Below are 23,277 nucleotides of genomic sequence, written 5' to 3' on the forward strand. Positions count from 1 at the left end.
GTAAAAAAGTAAATAAATCCACCAACATGTTAGTTTAGAATGGCTTGGACTGTGGATCTTTCTCTCCTGATTTAGACTAGACCATTTTTTTTTTCACTGGAGAAAGCAGTATTATGGATAATGACTCATAATTTAGCAGGAAGCAATGGTTTGAGGTTAAAAATGTCTTAATGATGGATTTGCTCATTACAGACATGCATCTTGTGGATTACTCACATTACTTGTGGATCATTGTGATGTTTTTATCAGCTGTTTGGACTTTCATTCTGACGCCACCCATTCACTGCAGAAGATGCATTGGTGAGCAAGTGATGTAATGCTACATTTCTCCAAAACTGTCCTGAAGAAACAAACTCATCTACATCATCATCATCTTAGGCCATGTCCACACGTACACGGGTATTTTCATTCTTCCATTTTGAAAAAAATCTCCGTCCACATGAAAACGCAAACGTATGCTGTGAAGCATTGTGGATGAACGGCCAAACCGCGTAGAGAAAGCTGTGGTTTTGAAAATAACCTGTTCGTGTGGACAGGGCCTTAAATGCCCTGAGGGTGAGAACATTTTCAGCAAATTTTCATTTTGGGTGGATTATTTCTTTAAAAGCAGATTTTTTTTTCTTATCATTTGCATTATTTTAACCTTGAAAGTCAAAATAATGGCAAGTTGTTCTAAAAAATTCACAGAACTGACTACAAAATATCTGCTGCTGCAATTAGCAAATCTTTATTATGTCTAAACAGAAGAATGCCGTCTTATTGTTAAGTTAAAATGTGCCCTCTAGTGTCTGCAAAAGTGTTTGTATGATGAAGTTCATTGCACTCGTGGATGTTGAATATGGAATAGCTCATACAAAAGAGTTTCATTTTACATTGACTAAGATAATATATAGCCTGGTCTATGGGTTTAGAGTGAAGGCCACAATGAAATATCATCTATGTAATTTATGACACACGTTCAGTGAAGCCTTAAATTTAAAGGATATTTTCTGTTGGTCTGCTGAAAAGAGAGGGAATAAAGACTTTGGAAACCTCTCTTTCTAGTCGTGCATTGTTGGTCCTTGCGGTTTGTCACTGGGCACAAGTGGTTTAAGAGGCTAGACATAGAATTTGGAGACCACTGATTAAGTTTTTCTAACTAGCAATTATGCTTCCGTTGCAAGCCATAGGATGCATTGCTCATGGGAAAGTACAAGGCAGTAGTTGGGTCAGATGAGAGTGTGTAACAGTTAAGGGAAAGAGTGGAAGGAGGCAGCTATGTTAAGGTCTGGGTGGCCAAGGTGAGTTTATGATTGAATGTTATAAACAGTGCATCATGTGACGAATGTAGAACAGTTTCCAGCAGGAGCTCCTATTGAAACTTAAGCACATGTGATGATTAATGTAGCACCTCGTAAAGCTGTGAAGGCCCCACACATGACTTTGCTTTCAAAAAAGGGCTAGAAAGTCATAAAGGATTTAGTGAAAGTTATAGGGAGAAAATAAAAAAGCAGATTTTTTTTTATGAGCAGTAACTTCCTGAACAGACAATGTAGTGTAAATCTGTTTTGCTTACTTTTAGAACATTGATATATGGAGACATTTTTCCAAGGTTTTTTTTTTGCCTCTTAAAGTTTCATCTAAAAGTCAGGTTCATCACAGCACAACAGAAAAAAAAGAGAAATGCTGATCCAAAAACCACTTCTATCTTTCCCCAAACTTCTTTTGTTAATAATGTTTTGAAGAAAACGTAATGTAAAACTTTTTTTTATAGGCTACTGTATCTGTTTATAAAATTATAAAAAAGATTGTGTATTATAAAAAGAAAATGTATACAAAAATTAACATTTATAAAAATGAAAAGTAAAAAAGAAACAAACTGTAAGCTTGGTTTCATATTATTTATTTAAAATATGTTGAAAAATAAATATTAAGGTATTTACACATGCATTCAAGGAGCAATAAATCCGTTTTATTTGATGGTTACACTTGATTTATTTATTATTATTAATATTAGTTGAGAATACATGGCACATGTATTTTAAACTAGATGTTTCCTTTTTATTATATCAAATATATTTTTCTTTAATATTATTTTTTTGTGTATGGGAATGCATTACTGAGGAAAAATATTTTTGCAGTGATGTAAAGTCTGTCACGAAGACAGCATTTTTAGTTTTTTTGTACAGATTCTTTGCATAATTCGGTCTTCTTTTGAACATGTTCAATCTCACGTTTTACAGTTTCATAAGAACGGGGCTTTTCCGTTACCAGAGCTTGTAGCCTATAACAAGAAAGTGTAAAATCAGCTCCTCCTCCCTCTTGCACTTGCTCATCACTTAGTCCAAGTGCAGAGCAATAGGAGGTCGCACTGAGATCTCACCTTTCCGTTATGTAAGTCTCACTTGATTTAACTTAATTGATTATTTTAAAACAAGCTTTATGAACTTTTAACTTTTTTTTTTTTTTTTTTTTTCAATTCAGTTAGGCTACTGGAACGCCGGCAAGCAGAATAACTGGAGAAGTTAATTTAACATAAAAAATGAGTACGAGTTTAATTGACACCTTAATTTACGCATTTGCGCATGTGTGTTTATTCAGTTGCATGGTACCAACTGGTCATTCTCAGCGTCAGGGCAACAGTGGAGCGGCAGCTCTCAGACAAACCATACAATGGCAGCACAACGGCAAACTCTTTAGTATATTAAGTCAAGGCTCGGAATATCAGCCACCGTTAAAACGAGACGGGAACAAAGAGCAGACACAAGCCAGGCCGATAGCCATCGTCCGCAATGATGATGCGGCTACGGGAACCGACAGCACAGCTGCTGCCTCCCAGAGCCGCGGGTCCGAGCGTTTGCAGTCAGGTATCGGTGCGCGCGGTGGTGCCTTGCGCTGGTTATCAGGTGGAGATGGAGCGCGCGCCAGAGGATCACACGGGAGAAGGAATCAGACGGACCAGCTGCAAACATCAGTCAACGGCACCGACAGACCCGCGCTGGACGATGCAATGATGGTTGGAGATGATCCTTACAACCCATACAAGTCTATTGATCCGGACAACCCTTCTTATAACTATTATGATACGTACGAGAGACCGCGTCCTGCACCGCGCCCGGGATATGGCACAAGATACTTCCAGAATGGTAAGGACCGAATTAAGTCTGTCTGTCAATTTTTGCATCATGCATATTCAAACGTTATAATTTTTTGTGGATTTGGTAACTTTCCAAAATAAATAAATAAAACGGCAACTTCCCAAATAAATGAATAAAAATTACTATTAATTATATAGTATTTGATATTTATTTTGCATAATTACTATGGGTTAAAATTATTTGCGTCACATCCACTCGCAAAATGCATAATCTGTCCACCATGTGATTAAATGAATACTGCACCACCACACAGCTATATGAAAAATTATAAAGTGGGGGAAAAAAAAGAGCAAGACGCCTCTGGAACCTCCTCTTGTATTTTAATTGCATAATTACATGTGTTTAATTTAACTGAAACTGTTAGTTTACAACAATGGCATCCTTGCAGAAAAAAAAAAAACCCCCGGCTAAGGTAGTTTGCTGTTCTGATGATTTTTTGAAGGGTTTTGGCCACTTGGCAGGTGGTTGGGTTAAGCTGTTTAATTTGAATTCTGTTCATTTTCTTGTATCTTTTAATAAAACATTTCAGTGTTTCATAGGTTTGCCTGATCTTGTTGGAGACCCATACTACATCCAAGCGTCCGCCTACGTGCAGAGAGCTTCAATGTACAATCTCAGATGCGCCGCTGAGGAAAACTGCTTGGCGAGGTATTGTTGTTGTTGATATAAAACAGAAGAACGTAATCAAGATTTTTGGTGCAGTGTTGCAACCAGAGAAGGAGAGTTAGCACTCTCGCATTCCTCTAAGTGTAACAGATGAGTCATGAGAACCTGAATCCCATCTGGTAGGAACATCCTATAACTCAAACCAGCCCTGCTGTGAAAGGGGAAAGAATTAAACAAAAAGTCCTGCCATGATGGGAAGTGAGAAACTCTACAAACAGATTTCACATAAAGCTGTTTCTATGGTAAGATTAATCACATGAATGACTGCGAAACACATTACTGGGGCATACAAGAATAGTCCAGTCTAGTTTCTTTGGAAACGTGCATCTGTAGTTGTTCCATGTGTGCTTAAAATGTGGCCACAGGGCCAAGATACACATTCTGAAAGCTGTTAGCACAATATGAGAAACTCAAAGAATGTCTGATATTTTGTAACCATTGGGATGATTTTTGTTGAGCAGCACTGCATACAGTTCCAGTGTGAGAGACTACGACACGCGCATGTTGCTGAGATTCCCACAGCGAGTCAAGAACCAAGGTACCTCCGACTTTCTTCCCAGCAGGCCGCGCTACACCTGGGAATGGCACAGCTGCCATCAGTAAGTCCGAATCTGGCAGGGCCAACCATTTCTGCAGTTGCATGTCTAGTAATGCACCACAGACCACTATTAAGAACTCTAAAGGGAGCAGATATGATGCAAAGAACTGAATTCCTTAGGCAAAACAAGACTGTGAAGCTTTATCATGGTTTGAGTGTTGTATCTGACTGATATCTGAATCTAGTGCTGGCGGTGCTGTTTTTACCAGTTTCTGTGGTCTTGTCTAAATGAAAACAGTTTGCAGAGGCCCACCATTGCTGCTTATAATTCAGTTGACTGAGTAATGGCTCACTGCATAGTTTTGTCCTGAAGTAAGCCGTGCCTCACAATCAACTACGGCTTACATTTGGACAAGCTCCAGTGTATACAATGACTTTAGGTCTTATGCATAAATGAGGCGGAAGGTCTGTGTGCTGACCTGGATTTATTTAATGTGCCATAATATGAATGTCTTCTGTTTTTTATTTTGCACATTTTTTATTTTTTTTTTAAGCTGGGACTACTGAACCGTCCAATAAGATTACATGAAGTGATTTTGGTCTATGCTACAGTTTTTCCACTTGGTTTTAAGGAATATTTCAGCCAGAAATAACTTTGTTGAGTCATTTACTCATTCCAAACCTAAATGACTCTCTTTACTCTGTAGAACATAAAAGGAGATTAAAAGAATGTAACGGTCGCTTTTTTCCATATAATTGCATTGAATAGAGACTGATGCAAAACATCATAAAAGTAGTCAGCATGCGATATTTCTAGTCTCTTGAGTGTAGCAATGTCTGATTTGTGAATTAATTGTTCTTTTGAGCTGGATCTTGATGAATTATTGAATCGTTGATTCAGTTCTCAAAAATGGTCTGAATAATCCAGTTCACAGAAACCATCTTAAAGATTTATTTACAAATATGAATGATTTCTTCACAAGTCAGACTGATCTGTTTCAACTCAATAACTCCAGTGACAGTGATTCTCAAATTAAAAGCTTACTAGAAGGTGAAGATGAAATTTCAGTCTGTTTCTTATACAAAGTCTGGCTTCAGAAGACTTGAAATATAGCACACAAATCATATAAAAATACTTTTATGATTATTTTCTGGTGGTTTTGCTATTTTTGAAGTTTGAAAGTCCCCATTCATTGTAATTGGAAAAAAAAAATTAAAGTCTTAAAATGGTCTCTTTTGTGGTTAGAACATGAAAAAAGTGAAATAAATTACAAGAGAATAAAATTTTTTGCTTAAACTGTCTATTTCACAATTTCACTGACTCCACTGAGACTATTTGAGGTGAAATAAGCAGAGGTTTGCGTGGTGTAAATTCCAGCTCACACATTGGCCATGGAGTTCTTTTGGAAAGGCTCCGCAAGACATTCTTTTTTTCCTGAAGATCTGATATATGTCCCAGTGTTTAGGAAATTCATTAATGGGATTAAAGCATTGAAAATGAATGGCAGGCATTCTAAATCCTATTAACTAACCCAGCTAGCAATGAGATTCCTAGAGGAGGCAAGATTAGAAAAGCACCCGTTGAAAGTGATGCATGATGATAACCTGATTTACTTTGCTGTTTCTAGGCACTACCACAGCATGGACGAGTTCAGTCATTATGACCTGCTGGAATCCAGTTCACAGAGAAGAGTAGCAGAGGGACACAAGGCCAGTTTCTGTCTGGAGGACACGTCCTGTGACTACGGCTACTACCGACGATACGCCTGCACCTCCCACACTCAGGTCACTCTCATTTATTATTTGTCCATATATTTCTATGACTCCAAAACTACATGACTGAAAGGAAACCTGTGACTGGTTCGGAACATTGTATACATTGTACTTTGAGGTTAGCGTGTTGCATAGCTAACAACAATACTTCACATAATACAATAATTAACATAACTTAAATTAAGTCTCATATGTGAGTAATTTTTGAGCTTTTTATGAAAAACATACAGAAGGCCCAATTCACAATGAATTTCAAAAGTCTTTAAAATTATCAACTATAGTAGACAGGCTACTGCAGTAAACATAAGAAATACATTAAACTATAATTTAAATGAAGCCTCATATGTGATGCATTTGCAACTGTACATTATAAATATAGTGATTTTTATGAAAAATTCACAGAAGACTACATTTACAACAGATTTCAAAAGGCTTTGAGGTTAGGATGTTGCTAACAATACTACTCCAGTAAACATAAGAAATATGTAGCAAATTTGGAGCTTTGTACATCATAACAATAGCATGTAATTACAAATTAACCTTAATGAACACGTTTAACCCTATACTTACCATGGCAGTACCATGATTGTATAATATGGTAATACCATGGTACTTTGAAAAATACCATGATGCTGTATTATACCTTGGTTTTTACATTGTATTTCAAGGTACTGTAACCATTTTACATGTGCATGTGCTGAAAGTACACTGTTGTTGTATTTCCAGGGCCTGAGTCCAGGGTGTTATGACACTTACAATGCCGACATCGACTGCCAGTGGATAGATATTACTGATGTGAAACCTGGAAACTACATTCTCAAGGTTTTCGGCCTTAATCGAGAGTTACTGCTTTCAAGAAATATCCAATATCATGTTCCTGACTTCCAGCCTGCTTTTCTTTTTCTGGTTTAGGTTAGTATAAATCCCAATTACCAGGTGCCAGAGTCGGACTACAGTAACAATATCGTGCGCTGTGATGTACGTTACACCGGAAACTACGTTTATGTTTCAGGATGTCATATTTCACAGTGAGTATACTTTATTTATTTGATGTTGTATACTGTATATTTCAATTGACTAGTTAAACCAAAGACATTAATATGCTATGTTTATTTCAGGTATTAAGAATCTACTAAAGGATCCTAAGGAATAGGGAAAGATAATCAGAAATTAAGATTTTGATGATAAAAAACCTGCGACAAAGTGAACAGATGAATGGACGCCGAGCGTGGGCCACTTTCCTGTTTGTGAGAGCCAATAATCAGCAGGACATTTTAGTGTTGACTGTGCCACAGAATATAAAAACCTGAGGCATAAATCCAGTTTTACAGTGGATTGCATTATTATTATTATTATTATTATTTTTTGCTATGAAATAACTAAGCAAAAATGAAAAAAGAAAAACAAAGAGTCCAGGGTCATATTGTTGCTGGATTCCTCCTGTAGAAATTTGGATGAGACAGTTTGCAGAGATACCACACATTCCCCGAATCATTCAGCGTCATTCTCTCAGACTGATAAATTATTAACATTAAACCTTCAGATATTGATCCACACTGGGGTTTTTACCTTAAACATGCTTTAGTGTGCTAGAGCGATGCTTTAGTTGTGTATTCTAAGTAGATATTTATATACAGATGCTCATATTACTGCAACATGTTTTATATATGAAATGAAAATGACTTGAATAAATAACTTCACACTCAGCCTCATTAAATGACTTTGTCTTGCCACTCTCACATTATGGTAATTAACACCATAATTCATGCTTACATTTGGGCAAATGTTGTTGATGTGACATGGCATTTTCACTGTCACACAAGATAAAAATTAATATAATTTGTATTGTCATAATTTAAAATGCAATAAATGGTTAAACATTTCTTTGTTGATATAAACTGTTTTGTTATTAGATTTTTTTTTTTTTTTTTTACATTTTTAGCCAAATCTCAAAATTGTGTGACTGTCTCAAGAATGGTTCAATAAATGAGAAAAAATGAGCCCCCTGTGACATGTACACATAATAGGTTTTTGTCTGAATTGTTAACTTTTTTTGGAACGATTATAAAAGTGTTACGTTTGTTTGACACCACTAAATTACATTTTTAATTAAAAACTGTATGTTAAAATTCATAATCATGGGAAATTATGCCAATTTGTGTTGCTAACTGTACAGCAAGGTCATAAACTGCCAAAAAAGGCTGAAACATCCTTTGGTGTGACACAAAACACAGGACAAAGATGTCACGCAAGGTCAAGGTCTCTTTAAGGAGCATTTTACATAATTAAATAAGATGCATTTAACTCATTTTTATTCTTTTTTGGACATTTTCAGTGTATTCATTACATTAATTAAAATATTCCCTGACGTTTTTGCAAAAAACTTGTACTGTTATAGTGTTATAAAAATAAGTATTAAATGTGATCCTTTGTTTTTGAGACAAAGAAATGAGTGAGAGTGAGAGTGAGAGAGGACATGGAAGTATAGAGAGCAAATGAACAGAGATGCACGCAGAGGGAGGAGAGAAGACTTTCAGTAACATACTGATTGACTGAATTTTGATGACAATAATTATTTTTTGTTTTGATTAAAAAAATTTAGATATTGTTTGTATCAAACTTAAACTTGATTTCTTCTCTGATATAGTCAAAGTTAAATAAAATAATTTAATAAAATACTTCTCACTTTCTCTTCAAAGCAGTAACTATAATTTCTGTCCTTTAGTGTGATGACACACACAAAAGAACCTCAGATTTGTTTGTTTTTTATCTCAGAATATCTTAAAGAACAGTTAAGTATTGCAGTGCGGGAGATAAAATCATCACTCATCTTAAGAGTTTTTTTAGGACACATTTATGGGGCAGTTCAGTAAAAATGTAAAAAAAAAAAAAAAAAAACCAGTGAAAGAATTTAAATATTTAGTTCACACTTCGTAAATATATGTATTGTTTCTTTAAAAAAAATCGTGTTTTACAAAAAAATAAAAAAAAAATGTTACTACATGTTTTGTCAACTACCCAAATGTTGATTTTTGGGGCGTCGGGCTGATGATGTATTTCCCGGTCGGAGCGACAGGTGGCAGCATTGCACCCGCAGACTCACCGCTGAACCTCCTGCAGGCGATGGAGAAGAAGCGCGTTGAATATTTTCAATGCTTATCATGTCAGGCGCTCAGTGAACTTGGCAACCATTAAAATCACAGTGAAGGACCCAGCAAAAATCTCGTACAGTTATTTGACCAGTCGTGCCACATAATAACGGAAATATCTGTCCGGATCATGCATCCTATAGAAGTGTCAATCCCGTCTTTTCGGTCGGAGGGCAGTAACGTGGAGAAAGGCTACACGGTGAGTTAAATATCTGTTTCAGATCGAGCCAGCGGCCGTAAACACGCTTCCATTAAAAGCTACGACAGCAAACATTACGCTTCACCTCACTGAATAACGATTAATGTCGATTTTAAGGCGTAAACGTTTTGGCAGTGTCCCAAAACCTAGTGAACGGGATACTTTAGGGCATGTCGGGCGCGTTTGAACGGGATTGTCACCCTCCAGCCCCGCCTGTGCCGCCCAAAATGATGTCTGGGTTTTGATATAGTCTGTGTTTAAAGTGAATTCATTGTGATACATTCGAGTCACTCCCGTTCACCGCATTATATGTAAAAGAAATAATGAAAACGCACTTTTTCTCACCAGGTTTTTAAGGTCGAGGTGCTCATGTGTGGTAGACAGCACACTGTCGAGAAACGATACAGTGAATTCTACACTCTGCATAAAATGGTAAGCATGCATACAATGGTTTTGGTATAATGCATTTGATGAGTATCTAGGGCTCAACCACAGATATTTACTACTGATTAACTACTGATGAACAATAAAGCATTTATTCAACTTATGTTACAACTCTATAAGTTGCCTTAGATATAAACAAGCATAAATGCAATGAATGATAAATTGTATACATACAGTACAGGTAAAAAGTTTGGAAACATTACTATTTTTAATGTTTTTGAAAGAAGTTTCTTCTGCTCATCAAGCCTGCATTTATTTGATCAAAAATACAGAAAAAAATGTAATATTGTGATATATTATTACAATTTGAAATAATTGTTTTTAAATTTATTATACTTTAAAATATCATTTATTTCTGTGATGCAAAGCTGAATTTTTAGGATCATTATCACATGATCCTTTAGAAATCATTCTAATATGATGATTCATTATCAAAGTTGGAAACAGTTCTGCTGCTTAATATTTTTTCAGAACATGTGATACTTTTTTAGGATACTTTGATGAATAAAAAGTAAAAAAAAAAATAAAAAGCTATGTTTTTAAAATATAAATATTTTGTAATAACAATATACACTACTGGTCAGTAATTTGGGGTCAGTAATTTAATGTAAAAAATAAAATCAATACTTTTATTTAGCAAGGATGTGTTAAATTGATAAAAAGTGATAGTAAAGAAAATATATTATTAGAATATATATTATTATATTTTTTTTTATTTTGAATAAATGCAGTTCTTTTTAACCTTTTATTCATCAAATATATTAGACAGCAGAACTGTTTCCAACACTCATAATAAATCAGAATATTAGAATGATTTGTAAATGATCATGTGATAGACTGGATGTTACATGTGACGCTGAAGGCTGGAGTAATGATGCTGAAAATTCAGCTTTGCATCACAGGAATAAATTATTTTTTTAATGTATATTCAAATAGAAAACTATTATTTTAAGTTGTAATAATATTTCACAATATTACTGTTTTTTCTGTATTTTTGATCAAATAAATGCAGGCTTGATGAGCAGAATAGACTTCTTTCAAAAACATTAAAAATAGTAATGTTTCCAAACTTTTGGTCTGTACTGTATATATATATATATATATATATATATATATATATATATATAATATATGCTGTAAAGATGTTTGTTCATTCATAAAACCAAAGACATTAAATGCATAAACTAATAGTTTTCTTACAGTGGCCCCGGGGTCTTTCCGAAGGACTGCTGATATATATAATTACTGTTCATATTTCACAGAGGAGTTCTGGAACGTGTGCAACAGCATGTACTTGTGAAAAAGCACCATTTCTCAAGTAGTTCCTTTGAAAAAATCTGCATGTTTTCAGCTTAACATCAGCACAATTGTACTAGTTTTCAGAAAGAATAATGTAGCTGAGTGTGCTGCTACAGTACGTCATATATGACAGTGTACATTGAGGAAAGAGGATATTTGACGTCACGTTTCAGATGAAGTGGACATTTACGCAATTTACAGTTTTTGGTAAATGCAGAAATTCCATGTGAAGAACATGACTGCCCTGTGTGTGAACTCTAGAGACACCTTCTGGCCAGTTTGTAACATGTTCTTCCCTATCATGTATTCTTCATAGCTTAAAAAGATCATTAAACCTCCAGAAATCCCTTCGAAGCATGTGAGGAACTGGGTGCCCAAGGTTCTTGATCAGAGGAGACAGGGACTCGAGCTCTATCTCCAGGTATTGATTGAATTGATGCTTAACAAATGAAACGGCTTGATGAAAAACAGCCGTTTCTGGAATAACCATTTGATTTTCTTTGTGTGTGTGTGTGTGTGTAGACTATAATCATGGAAAATGAGGTTCTTCCAAAGATATTCTTGGATTTCCTCAATATCCGCCATTTCCCGTCTCTGCCAAAAACGGAGAGTTGCGGGTAAGGCTTTATAGCGTGTAATTCTGTCTGAAGTAAAGGCCTTCGAAAGCAGACTTTTGTACAAACAAAGACATTTCAATACAGTAATTAAAAAAAGATCAGTGTACTTGTGTGTTAGCGTGATTGTTTTTTTTCTCTTCTGTTTAGATCATTTGAAACTGAATCAGAGGAATCAAGGTATGTTGGCTACTTACTACAGTGAAAGAAAGAAGCACAGCACATCAACAGGTTTTTCTGTAAAAACCAAACTAAAGTCATTTTGACTTTGTCATGTGCTCTTCTAAAAGTGCTTTTGAGAAGTTATTGCGCTAGCTGGGAAATGACACCACTCGCATGAAACATTTCACTGTCAGCTTTGTGTTTTATCACCGTCATCACAAACCAAACTAGTCTGTGAGTCATTTTGTTCTCTCTGACCTTTCCTCTCCGAACCCTGCAGTAAACTGACACATCAACCAGCACTTCTCTTCCTGAGAGATCCCTATCTGCTGCCTACCACCAACGGTACATATCTGGCCTTCAGCTTACTGTCTTTTCTTTCTTTCTTTTTTTAAGGTAGAGAAGAATTCATATGCATTCAGGGTTTCTTCTCTCCTGTTCATGGGTGTCTGATAAATAAATTTTTTTTTTAAAATATGCCTGTCGAATAAAATTTTGTTACACATATTTATAAAAATTAATATAGATGTTAAATATAGTTCATAAAAAACCTAATGCATTAAGCATCATGAACTAACAGTAAAACATTTTTTTTATAACAAGTATACTTGTGTGTTTGTGTGTATAATGATTATTAATTATAGTAGATTAATATATATTTTCTGCAGGTTAGACGTTTTTTGAATGAAGTTTCTTATGTTCAGCAAGGATGCATTTGTTTGAAAATACAGTAAAACCAGTAATATTATTACAATTTAAAATGACTGTTTCTATTTGAGTGTATATTAAAATATAATTTATCCCAGTGATCAAAGCTGTGTTTTCAGCATCATTACTCCAGTCTTCAATGTCACATGATCCTTCAGAAATCAGTCTAATATGATTAAAAAAAACTTTATCAGTGTTTTTTCATAAACCATGTTTTACTGTCATTTTTGATTATTTGATGCATCCTTGCAGAATTAAGGTATTCATTTATTTAGCCAAATTAAAAAAAAAAAAAAAAAACAGGAGATATTATTCTGATTCAGTCAGATAACTACCATCCTCACTGAACTGACTCCTATGACTGAATCACAGGTTATTATATCTGAATTAAACTGAGCTGAGAGCTTCAATCAGTCTAATTCCTGCTCATTTGTCACTGTGTACTTAAAGTTTCAGTCTCATTGTAATAAATGGTATTTTACTAAAAGATATGCTGCAAGAAGAACAAAATCCTGTAATAAACACTGCATATGCCTATGTATTGTTTTACAAATACATTTAATGAATGTTTCTCAACTGTTTGCAGATACATTTTCAAATATGGTTATTGAAGGTGTGATCCGTGGAATATTTTACCCAGACTTCCAGCCGAGGTAGATTTCAGCACTACGGACCACGTCACATCAAGTTCACGGATAAAAAGGGATTCGTATTACCAACACTAAATCACACAGCACCAGTTTAACAGACGCCGTCATTTCAGCCTTAAGAGTGTAGTTTGGCATCAGCACTCATTTGTTTTTGTGTCCTGTATTTGCAGGAATTGAGATTTTAGTTTGTCACTAAGTAAACATTCACATCAAGGTTTGGTTTAAGTACCTCTGCATATATTTGCACATCTGTCCTCGTGTCATGTGTGAGATCAGAAGGATGTCTGATCCACTGACTGTGTTTCTCTAAGTAAGGTGAGGTGTTGGAAAAGCCTTGAACTGAACCTTTTCATTATGTTATTGAATTACTGTATGAACGTTATTTTCATTCTTTGTTTTTGATGTGGCAATTATTGATTACCAGCCCAATTAGCAAAAAGGGAAGTACTGAATGAATCAAACCAGTGTAAAGCCAGTCTGTCTTGCATCATGTTACAGCCCAAAACTGTGAAAAAGAGCAGTTGTTAAAAGTAAAAAACTTGACGTTCTCCACTGCTAACCTGCAGCTAAGTAAACCATTTTCAGTGAATTATCTTCTTTGAAAATGCAGTTTAGTCTGGACTAATATTAGTCTAATATTTTTAGAAACTTCACTGAGTAGTAAGAGTGCATGAACACTATTGTAACAGCTTTTCACTACTGTTGGAAGTAGTAGAGAAGATAATGCAGTTTGAGAAGTTTAACCTGTTTAAACGTTATAAAGCTGAGAGTGAAACTGAAACGGGATTTGTTATGTACCAATTCAAGCACTTCTAGAATTTTTTTCATTTAGATGTCTTAATTCTGCATATGGACAATGTGCCATTCCATCGTGTGTGTTATTGTTAACACTTTTGATTCTCATGCACTTTAACAAGGGTGAAAAGATCAGTTGTAACTGAATATCATTTTAAACCTGAAAGCAATAAAACATCTAATTCATTCATTAATTTAATACTTTGTCATCTTTCAATCATGTTATAATGACATATTGGAGTAGTGTTGCACTTTGTTTATTCAAAAACTGACACATACAGACAAATCCCATCTGAACATCTTTCTTGCATTCTTAATCTCACATTCATAGGGTGCATATGAAAGCTGTGAGAAGGTTTGTTGCATAAAACCCAGCATTCAATAATGCAGCATTTTGCATAATGAAACTTATGCATTTAAGACAATTCAGAACCCGTCCATGTTTGGCACATTTTATAGACTTGATGATTTGAAAATTGTTTAATAAGATTTAATTATTAGATTTAATACTGAAAAAGTTACAGTAAATTAATAGCTTTTAAAACAGCAAATACTAGACTCTACTTTCAAAAAAAAAAAAAAAAAGTAGTAGTACATTTTAAAAGTAAAAAGTAAATTTTTAGTGTCATTAATTGAATTTCAGTAACCAGGGAGCAAAAAAGAATAAAACCACAGAATAAAAATATACAAAATGTAATTGTAACTTTTTCTAGCATTTATGAGCTATTTTTTTTTCTTCTTCTGAATTTTTGGACACCTGACCTGATGCACATGCAGAATTCTAATGACAAATAATGTCAGAATTGTGAGATAAAGTCGCAAATACTTTTTAATATTTCTATTCTGTGGGAGAAATAAGCTTCCATATTTAAAGGGATAGTTCACCCAAAATGTCTAAATCCTAAATATAAACCCTCATTTCACTTTCATGTTGTTCCAAACCTGTAAAAGCTTTATGTTGGTGGAACACAAAAGAAGAAATTTTGAAGAATGTTCCAGCTGCTCTTTTCCATACAATGGAAGTTCAACAAAACGGACATTTTCAAACACACAAAAAAAAACACAAATAGAAAATGGTACCATTAAAATAGTCTTTTCGACTACAGTATAAAAACCTAACAGTCATGGGTTTAGAACAACATGAGGGTGTGTAAAAAGGCAGATTTAAATTTTTGGGTTTCAGTACAAAATAAAATAAGAAGAAAAAAAATGACCAAACTGTAAACAATAAACTGATTTGATCATCCAGCAGCTCAGTAACAGTGTCTTTTCTCACAGCTCTCCGTGGCCCACCTCATCTTTAAGACGCTCATCCTGACTGGCCTCGGTCTCGGTCTCGGGCTCCTTCATGTTGGCGTAGGCCACTTCTCTTGTCAGTTGCTCCAGCGGTGGCAAACCCACGGCCAGGTTACGCAAAGCAATGGCTGTCATCAGGAACCTCAAAAGATAAACCAAAATAACACTATTCACAACTCTTGTGACTGTAGGCATATAATATACGAGTTAATGCCTTAACGTACCCTCGTCTAATCGAGTAGTATTTCTTTGAGGCAAATCTCTGGAATCTTTCGATTAAAGAAGCTTCTCGTCTCTTTTTCACCTCCTGCATGCGCTTCTGTCGTTTCAGGAAGATTCTCACTACAGGGTCGATTACACTGCTGTCTGAGTCCTGGTCGTCGAGACCGGTGATGAGTGGCTGCAGCTCAGGAGGAAGAGGCTCGGTTTCTACAAACAGCAACAAATTGTTACACAAAAAAATAATAACGTAGATTTGTTTACTTGCATTGATGTTCAGGTAGAGTTTAAAATAGACAAGTAATGTTATTTACAAGTAAAGTTGTGTTCATATTTTAAATAAAGATGTTGTTTTTATACTGACTTAATCTGAATTAAATTTTAATTCACATTGTTAGTGTGAATGCAGTTTGCAATGCTGCAAATCAAAGTGAATATACTACTGTTCAAATTTTTTTTTTTTTCTGAAAGAAGGATGCATTGAATTGATTAAAAAGTATCAGTAAAAGACATTATAAATGTTACAAATTATTTCTACAATATTTAACATAGATGCTGTTCATTTGAACTTATTATTGACCATAAATACTGAAAAAATGTATCATGGTTTCTTTCCACCAAATTATAACAAAATCAAACTCCAAACTTTTGAACATTAGGTAATGTTAATTAATTTGATCAATTGAAAATTAGCTTACAAAAACAAAAAGCAGAATGGAAAATATTTGTTCCTTTAATCTGATGGAATTTGTAAAAGTTGTGAAATCTAAATTTTGTCACGTTATGGAAAGTGACTTACCCGTTCCATTGCGCACTTTCTCCTGAAGTTCAGAAAGCTTCGTGAAGTTCTTCTGCAGCTCTGCCTCAGTAGTGTTTACATAGATGTACATGTAACACGACGGCCCTTCAGACACCGTGTACACCTTATGGTACCCACCAGCTGGAATCTTAATACACAATGACATTCAGCACATCAAATGAACATAGACACAAACATTAATAACAGCAATTTAAAATGTTATAGTAGAATGAATCAGAGTTCACTGAAGAGGAACGAAGTATTGTACCTGCATCTTTTCTCCAGGTTGTAAACTATAGTTCTTCTTCTCGTCCACTATTTCAACATTCACCAGACCCTCCAGGACTTGAACGCTGGTGTTCCCAAGGTCCTCACTCACATAGTTTTCGAGATAAAGGCCTGTGGTTGTCACAACATCAATAATAACTGGGCATCTATGTGGGGGTACATAAGCAAAGATATTCTAGTAAAAAAAGAAATAGACAGAGACATATACCTGGGAAGTCAGCGATGAAGACCACCTCAGTCTGGTTGTCTAAAGACCCTTCAATCTCCTCAAATTTAGTCCTCCACGGTGAGAGGTCAACGAGCAGCGGCATGAGCCATGAATTGGGCCGGAATGGTGACCAATCGGCTTTTACAATATCAACACGTGGGTCAAATATCCTACAGGACAGAAGGAGAGCCATCTTTAATGTCAGAAGCCTTGGACTATCATTTCGCATCATCTAGCAGTCTCAACTGAACACAGAGTAAGCATTATTAACCTCTGTTGGAAGCGGTCATTAATGGACACCCAAATGTCAAAGTAGATCTCTGGGTCTGAGATATTGAACTGTGGCAGATTTTCACTGAGGCAAGTAGCGTATTGCTTCAACATGTCTCCATGGTCTTTCCATCTCCGGCTCTGAGTGAAAACCTGCATGTTGAAATAAGAAAGTAAGTATATATAAAAGAGCATTATAATGTCGTTGTACCATTTCAATTACTTCCAGTTGGTGTAGTGCTAAAATAAGAAATATTGTAGGCCAAAAACTAGTTATAAGATAATCCACCCCAAAATAAAATTTTGTCATTAATCACTTACACCCATGTCATTCCAAACCCATAAAAGCTTTGTTTGTCTTCGGAACACAATTTAAGATATTTTGGATGAAAACCTGGAGGCCTGTGATTGTCCCATAGACTGCCAAATAAATAACAGCGTCAAGGTCCAGTAAAGTATGAAAGTCGTCATCAGAATACTCCATCTGCCATCAACGATTCAACCGTAACGTTATGAAGCGACAAGAATACTTTTTATAAATGAAGAAAACAAAAATAACGACTTCATTCAACAATTTGTCTCCTCTGCCTCTTCGCATCACAATATGGGCTGAACACAGGCTGTGTACGCTCTTCTGTGTCAGCCGCGACACAAGGATACGTTTCTATGTGTATTTACGTTTTGATTTGAATGAAAACAGCACATGACAGCGGCTGACACAGAAGAGCGTACACAGCCAGTGTTCAGCCCATATTCTCCAAAATGGCGCTACGGTGATGCGAAGAGACACAGAGGAAACACATTTTTGAATAAAGTCGTTATTTTTGTATTCTTCGTGTATAAAAAAAGTATTGTTGTCGCTTCATAACGTTAAGGTTGAATCACTGATGGTAGATGAAGTATTCTGACGATGCTTTTCATACTTTCCTGGACCTTGACAGTGTATTTTATTTGGCAGTCTATGGGACAGTTTCAAGCCTCCCGGTTTTCATCCAAAATATCTTAAATTGTGTTCCGAAGACAAACAAAGCTTTAACGGGTTTGGAACGACATGGGGGTAAGTGATTAATGACAAAATTTTCATTTTGGGGAGGAGTATCCCTTTAAGTTCTATTGAAGGTATCTGTGGCACACTGTCAATAATCATTAAAAATTCCTTTAGAATCACTTTTTTTCTCTCCACATACTCTATTGCAAGTTAATGAAAAATTTAAATACACATAGAAAAAAATCTTCCATAAACTTAGGTATGTGTCGAAATGATTATCAGTAGAGCTTAACCTTTATTTAACCTGGACTATTCCTATACAACTGACTTCTGTTTATCAAGCGACTCACTCCAGGGTTCAGATATCCAACATCCCCCGTAACACCATCTCTGTACGTGATCTTGACATGCTGATGTGAGCGAGCGTGAACCATCATGTCCCACGAGTAGCCATACAGTCCATTTGTCCAGTTATTATAGCCCTGCACAGACAAGAGATTAAATTGTTCACATTTGAAATTCTTATATTTTGCATAATACTAATAAAATGTTACATTTTTACTGTTAAATAATAATAATTACATAATGAAAATAAAATAAAAATGTAATTGTTATTATTACGTTAAATAATTAATAAAAAATAATAATATTTAAAAATGTTAAATTATTATGAATAATAAAAGTAAAATTATCAAGTTTTTATATTATTTAATTATTAATATTAATTAATTTTTTTCATCTGTGAAAAAAAAAAAAAGTAGGCTAATAGCAATTGTAACAAGGTTCACAATCAGAAGTATCATTCATGTCTTTAGCACAAACAGTGCAGGATGAGTTGTGTGCATGCGTTTATTTCTTAGCCTGATAAATTTGTTCAAATCTCTACCCATAGTGTAGAATCTCTTCCCAGCAAGCCCTGTGATTCCTCTTCCAAAGGTTTGTACAGATATTTGCTTTGGCTCTCTATCTGTATTTACATTGATTGTGAAAGCGCTGTATCCTCTGATCGATTGAAGCTTCTAGATCAAACTGCACACAAACCTGCGTGATGAAGTGTGAGTACGGCAAGAAGAACTGCTCCATGATGTAAAGGATGGTGAAGATGGCTCTAAACTTGTGCTTGAAGCTCGGAGTGGTGGGTTTGGGAGCAGCGTGAGCCTCTTGTTGTCCTCCAGACCCACTGGGTGGTTTTGGGTAGACGCAGGAGGAGCTGGAAATCGGGGCAGGAGAGACGAAGGGCAGTATGGGCTGGAGGAACTCTGGGAAATGGCCGAAAAAGCGTCTGGGCCAGTCAGGGTAGCAGAAGAGAGGGCTAGTGGCCAACATGGTGTACGAAAACATTCCTGAGAATAAAAATAAATATAATCAAGTCTTCATAACTGCAAATCTTTTGGGTGAACTAGTTTTCTGAGTCATTTTTACCAATGCTAAAGAGCTGGGAATTCATGCAGTGGAAATAGCTGACAAAGAAGAAGGCGACAGGACGTGTGGCATCGAAGAAGAGCAGATAGCCAGCTGTGAGGTCTAAGATCAGACCTCCACCGTGGACCACCATCAGACTGATCAATTCAACCGGCAAGATCAGTCTGAAACACAGCGAAGCAGAAAAAAGGACAACCATGATGCTGATTCATAAAAACCACTTGTTATACAAGGCCAGATATTGTTGGAGGCTAATGTACTCACTTGAAAGGTTCAAATAACCAATGGTGCGCCAAGTACTTCATTGAGTATCCTTCCACCCAATCAGCATCTAGTTTCTTGACTCCAGCGATGAAGTACACTATGAAGATCTGTCAAAGGCAATGCACATTCAGTATATCTAATCACAGTTTTCTCAATGGAGATAATCTCCTACAACACAGGGTTGATATTTCTGGCTAAATCGAGATTCACCTGAGTTCTCAGCAAAGTGTAGTTCCACAGCGGTACATGAGCGTTCCTCTTCCTGGGGTTTCGGAGTCCATCTAATGACCTGCATTAAGACAATGTTTTTCCTGTGAAGTGCACTTGTGGTATTTTTTGTTACATAAATGATTCCTGGATGGATGTTTTGTTGTGTAATGCATATTTTTAAGTGTGAGTGTCCTGATACTCTAGCTTTACCAGTATCTGTTGGCGTCCATGAGCGTGAGCTGGAAGCCGATGAGTCCGTACAGATAAGAGTGATTGTTCCAGGTTGTTTTGTCCAGGAAGAAAACGTACCAGTAAGTGGATATAAACATCAGACAGGCAAGGCGATAAAAACAGCCGAGCATGATACCAACAGCACCTGCAAAACACACACAAGATGATAATCACATGGTCTTGTGAGTGCAGTACTTCCTTAAGCAGACAAAGAATATACCTTATGCTAACTGTAGATTGACGCAACTGGGTTCTGAAGAGTAAAAACTAATTTTCTCCATTCTGGCCGATACCGATAATTATTTTCATGTTATGGCTGATAACTGATAAATGGCCAATATTAAAACTGTATAAAGTAATATTTTATCAATAAATAAATAAATAAAATAAAACACTAAAAAAGTGAATTTATGCATCAAAACTTTATTGTACACAATACAGACATATTTTGATGCTAGCTATGGATTACATTTAACAGGGTTTTAAGTTCTACTTTCTTGACGTTTTTTAATGATCATCTGTAGTTCTAGTTATAAAAATAGTTATAAATAAGAGACATTTAAAATTAAATCTCAACTTACAGTATAACCAATATACTACCAACAACCAACATATTGTGAATATCTACATAAAAAATTTGTATTGATTAAAAAAAAATTGTAATAATATATATCATAATATAATAGTAAAAACAGGGGTGCACATACATTTTTCGGTCTGGTGGATTTGGTTTGGTACATTGCACATAGTGTGACTCATGAAATATAACTATAAAAACAAAATAATTATTAATAGTGATAACAGCATTATTGCATTTATTTATTTTGTATTTTTATATAATAAATAAAATATGAAAAAAATAATCAGTGTGATAATACTATTATATTTTAAAAGAAATTGAGTATAAAATAAAATAGAGTTATTTTATAGTACAATTAAAATACAATGCTAATATTAAATTATTTCTAATGAATTTTTATCATTTTCAAACCTGTGCTAAATGAAATATCATTTTGCAATTCGCTCTGAAACCGGCAACGCACTTCCTAGATTTATCCTTTCGGTTTGAGTGGAAATCTTATACAGTATTACAGTTATTCGATCTGCAGTGATTGTGCTTTAACAGCTGCCAACAATGTTGGTACACTCATAAGCGGTCTGAACATATTTACATTTCTTATTTTGGTCACGCATTGCATCTGCGTACCACTTATGTGCACCCCGGAATATAAATAACAATTTACAGTGAATATTAATGTACATTAAATCTAGCTATAATATATTTTTTAAATATAAAAGTTTTTTACAATGTATCATTGCTTTGATTTGATTTGATTCTGTCATTTGCTTTGTGATGATTGGTTTCCTCATAAAATAAATTTAAGTGATTTATCTTAGAGCTGGATGTTTTTTGGTTCAAAGTTAAAAACTTTACATTTTTAGAAATGCCCATAGAGAACATGAATATGGAAAATGCTTCCAGAAACAAGGCCATATAGGAATAAATGTGCAATCACTGTTGCATTTCATAAAACTTTTTTTCGAGGAGCTCACCAAGGAACATCACAAAATACACAAAGAACATCCAGTCCATGGGAAGGGGCTTCAGGAAGTTGAAGAGGGGGAAGCGGCACACCGGTGCCCCATCTAAATACTTGTAGTCCAGATGACTCAGGCCTCGCTCCTGGGTGATGTCCAGCGCCATCAGCATACCTAAAAAACACAGCACATATTCACACCCGAACCTCAATTCAGAATTAATGGATGCTGTGAAATCTCATTAGTGTACTCACCGAATAAGAAACGGAAAATGCCCAATGAGGCCGGGTCAGTGGGGCGATTGAGGAGACACACCAGACGATGCCACGAGGAGATGTCTTCCTTCTCAAAGCCAAAGAGACGCTTCATGGTGCTGGTCTGCTCTGACGGAGCCAAGGTTGTCTGTTTGTTCTCCTTACTGCTCTTTTTCTTCACTCTGGATGCTTCAACGTATGGAGCACCTGTGGAAGTGAGAAACAGAATCTCATTAATGTCTCAGATGTTTCTCCTAGACAGCAATGAGATTAAACTGAGAGCAAATGGACACTTAGAATAAGTCTCCAGTATATCTCTAGAGTTTCACATTCTGCTCAAAGCTTTCAGTGGCAGAGATTTCAATACAAACTCATACTTCTAAACGATTTCTTATAATCTTCTTTTAGATTTAAATAATTTGAGATGAATATCCATATTAATTTTACAGCTTTAAACTTTCATGTTAAGATTTTCTTAGCTGAATGCATCGAGCTATATAAATAAGCGCCTCTGGGCAATACATTTTCTTATTAGTACACTTCATAGTATACTACAAAAAATACGTGCATTGTTTTCGACTCAGCGTAAACAAATCAAATAAATTCCATTTACATTCAACTTTTAATACACTTAATTAATCAAACAATGTGTAAACTTTAAATAATCAAATGCATACTAAACCTAATGTGTAAGCATGCAACGTCGTTCGGTAGTATTTTATCCATATCATCTTTCTCTTTACACCACTTTTACTGTAGTAATACAGTGTTTACCTGCTGTCGCGTCACGCGCTCCTGGCTCCATGTTGCAGGTTATGAAACCAGTCTTCGCTAAACGTTACAAAATGCTTGTCAGTCTTAAACCGACCGAGATACTTTCATAACCGATGCATCCGTAGACTTCTACGCGCGAGAGTGAGGTACGTGTCACACAGACGCACACAGCGCGAGGAAGGTCGGCTCTCCGGAGAGAGCGAGGGCACTGCGGCGATATCTGAACGCTGATTGGCTGCTTCCACTGGTGCGCAGGAACCGAGCAGCGCCTCTAGTGGTCAAACCCGAGCACGTCACCGAGTGGCTGTGGTGGTGTAATTTGGCGTTGCAACGTTTTTTTATTTCTATTTTAGAGTGAATGAAAATATCTCAGCTGAAAAC

General features: G+C 35.6%; 3 protein-coding genes across 3 annotated transcripts; 2 read left to right on the top strand and 1 right to left on the bottom strand.

The window, feature by feature from the left end:
- The first annotated feature begins 2,261 nt into the window (after nt 1-2,261).
- Nucleotides 2,262-7,820, top strand: LOC109052012 (protein-lysine 6-oxidase-like). The gene is made up of 8 exons (XM_019069490.2): nt 2,262-2,373; nt 2,464-3,125; nt 3,677-3,785; nt 4,265-4,402; nt 5,970-6,126; nt 6,841-6,936; nt 7,027-7,142; nt 7,233-7,820. The coding sequence occupies exons 2-8, from the start codon at nt 2,522-2,524 to the stop codon at nt 7,237-7,239; spliced, it is 1,227 nt and encodes a 408-aa protein (XP_018925035.1). The 5' UTR covers nt 2,262-2,373; nt 2,464-2,521; the 3' UTR covers nt 7,240-7,820.
- Nucleotides 7,821-9,208: 1,388 nt separating this feature from the next.
- On the top strand, nt 9,209-14,333 carry LOC109052024 (sorting nexin-24-like). Its single transcript, XM_019069503.2, has 7 exons — nt 9,209-9,462; nt 9,811-9,894; nt 11,522-11,626; nt 11,728-11,822; nt 11,970-11,999; nt 12,262-12,326; nt 13,276-14,333. The coding sequence occupies exons 1-7, from the start codon at nt 9,394-9,396 to the stop codon at nt 13,344-13,346; spliced, it is 519 nt and encodes a 172-aa protein (XP_018925048.1). The 5' UTR covers nt 9,209-9,393; the 3' UTR covers nt 13,347-14,333.
- A 1,015-nt stretch (nt 14,334-15,348) lies between these two features.
- LOC109052006 (vitamin K-dependent gamma-carboxylase-like) lies at nt 15,349-23,106 on the bottom strand. The gene is made up of 15 exons (XM_019069481.2): nt 22,897-23,106; nt 22,123-22,329; nt 21,884-22,042; nt 20,309-20,474; nt 20,099-20,177; nt 19,889-19,995; nt 19,625-19,788; nt 19,244-19,545; nt 18,553-18,684; nt 17,216-17,367; nt 16,945-17,114; nt 16,717-16,847; nt 16,449-16,596; nt 15,655-15,859; nt 15,349-15,572 (listed from the first exon to the last, which is right to left on the bottom strand). The coding sequence occupies exons 1-15, from the start codon at nt 22,925-22,927 to the stop codon at nt 15,407-15,409; spliced, it is 2,319 nt and encodes a 772-aa protein (XP_018925026.1). The 5' UTR covers nt 22,928-23,106; the 3' UTR covers nt 15,349-15,406.
- Between the last annotated feature and the right edge of the window lie 171 nt (nt 23,107-23,277).

The sequence above is a fragment of the Cyprinus carpio genome, chromosome A10 (assembly GCF_018340385.1).
Source record: "Cyprinus carpio isolate SPL01 chromosome A10, ASM1834038v1, whole genome shotgun sequence".
Lineage (NCBI taxonomy): Eukaryota > Metazoa > Chordata > Actinopteri > Cypriniformes > Cyprinidae > Cyprinus > Cyprinus carpio.

Bases quoted from the DNA above. Each gene is read 5' to 3' on its own strand.
- LOC109052024 (XM_019069503.2), top strand. From the start codon at position 9,394: ATGCATCCTATAGAAGTGTCAATCCCGTCTTTTCGGTCGGAGGGCAGT. The intron at 9,895-11,521 runs GTAAGCATGCAT...TATTCTTCATAG, and splicing joins TCTACACTCTGCATAAAATG to CTTAAAAAGATCATTAAACC. The intron at 11,823-11,969 runs GTAAGGCTTTAT...TCTTCTGTTTAG, and splicing joins CCAAAAACGGAGAGTTGCGG to ATCATTTGAAACTGAATCAG.
- LOC109052012 (XM_019069490.2), top strand. From the start codon at position 2,522: ATGAGTACGAGTTTAATTGACACCTTAATTTACGCATTTGCGCATGTG. The intron at 3,786-4,264 runs GTATTGTTGTTG...TTTGTTGAGCAG, and splicing joins GAGGAAAACTGCTTGGCGAG to CACTGCATACAGTTCCAGTG. The intron at 6,937-7,026 runs GTTTTCGGCCTT...TTTCTGGTTTAG, and splicing joins CTGGAAACTACATTCTCAAG to GTTAGTATAAATCCCAATTA.
- LOC109052006 (XM_019069481.2), bottom strand. From the start codon at position 22,927: ATGGAGCCAGGAGCGCGTGACGCGACAGCAG. The intron at 20,178-20,308 runs GTAAAGCTAGAG...GTCTTAATGCAG, and splicing joins ATGGACGCCAACAGATACTG to GTCATTAGATGGACTCCGAA. The intron at 15,573-15,654 runs GTACGTTAAGGC...TTATCTTTTGAG, and splicing joins TACTACTCGATTAGACGAGG to GTTCCTGATGACAGCCATTG.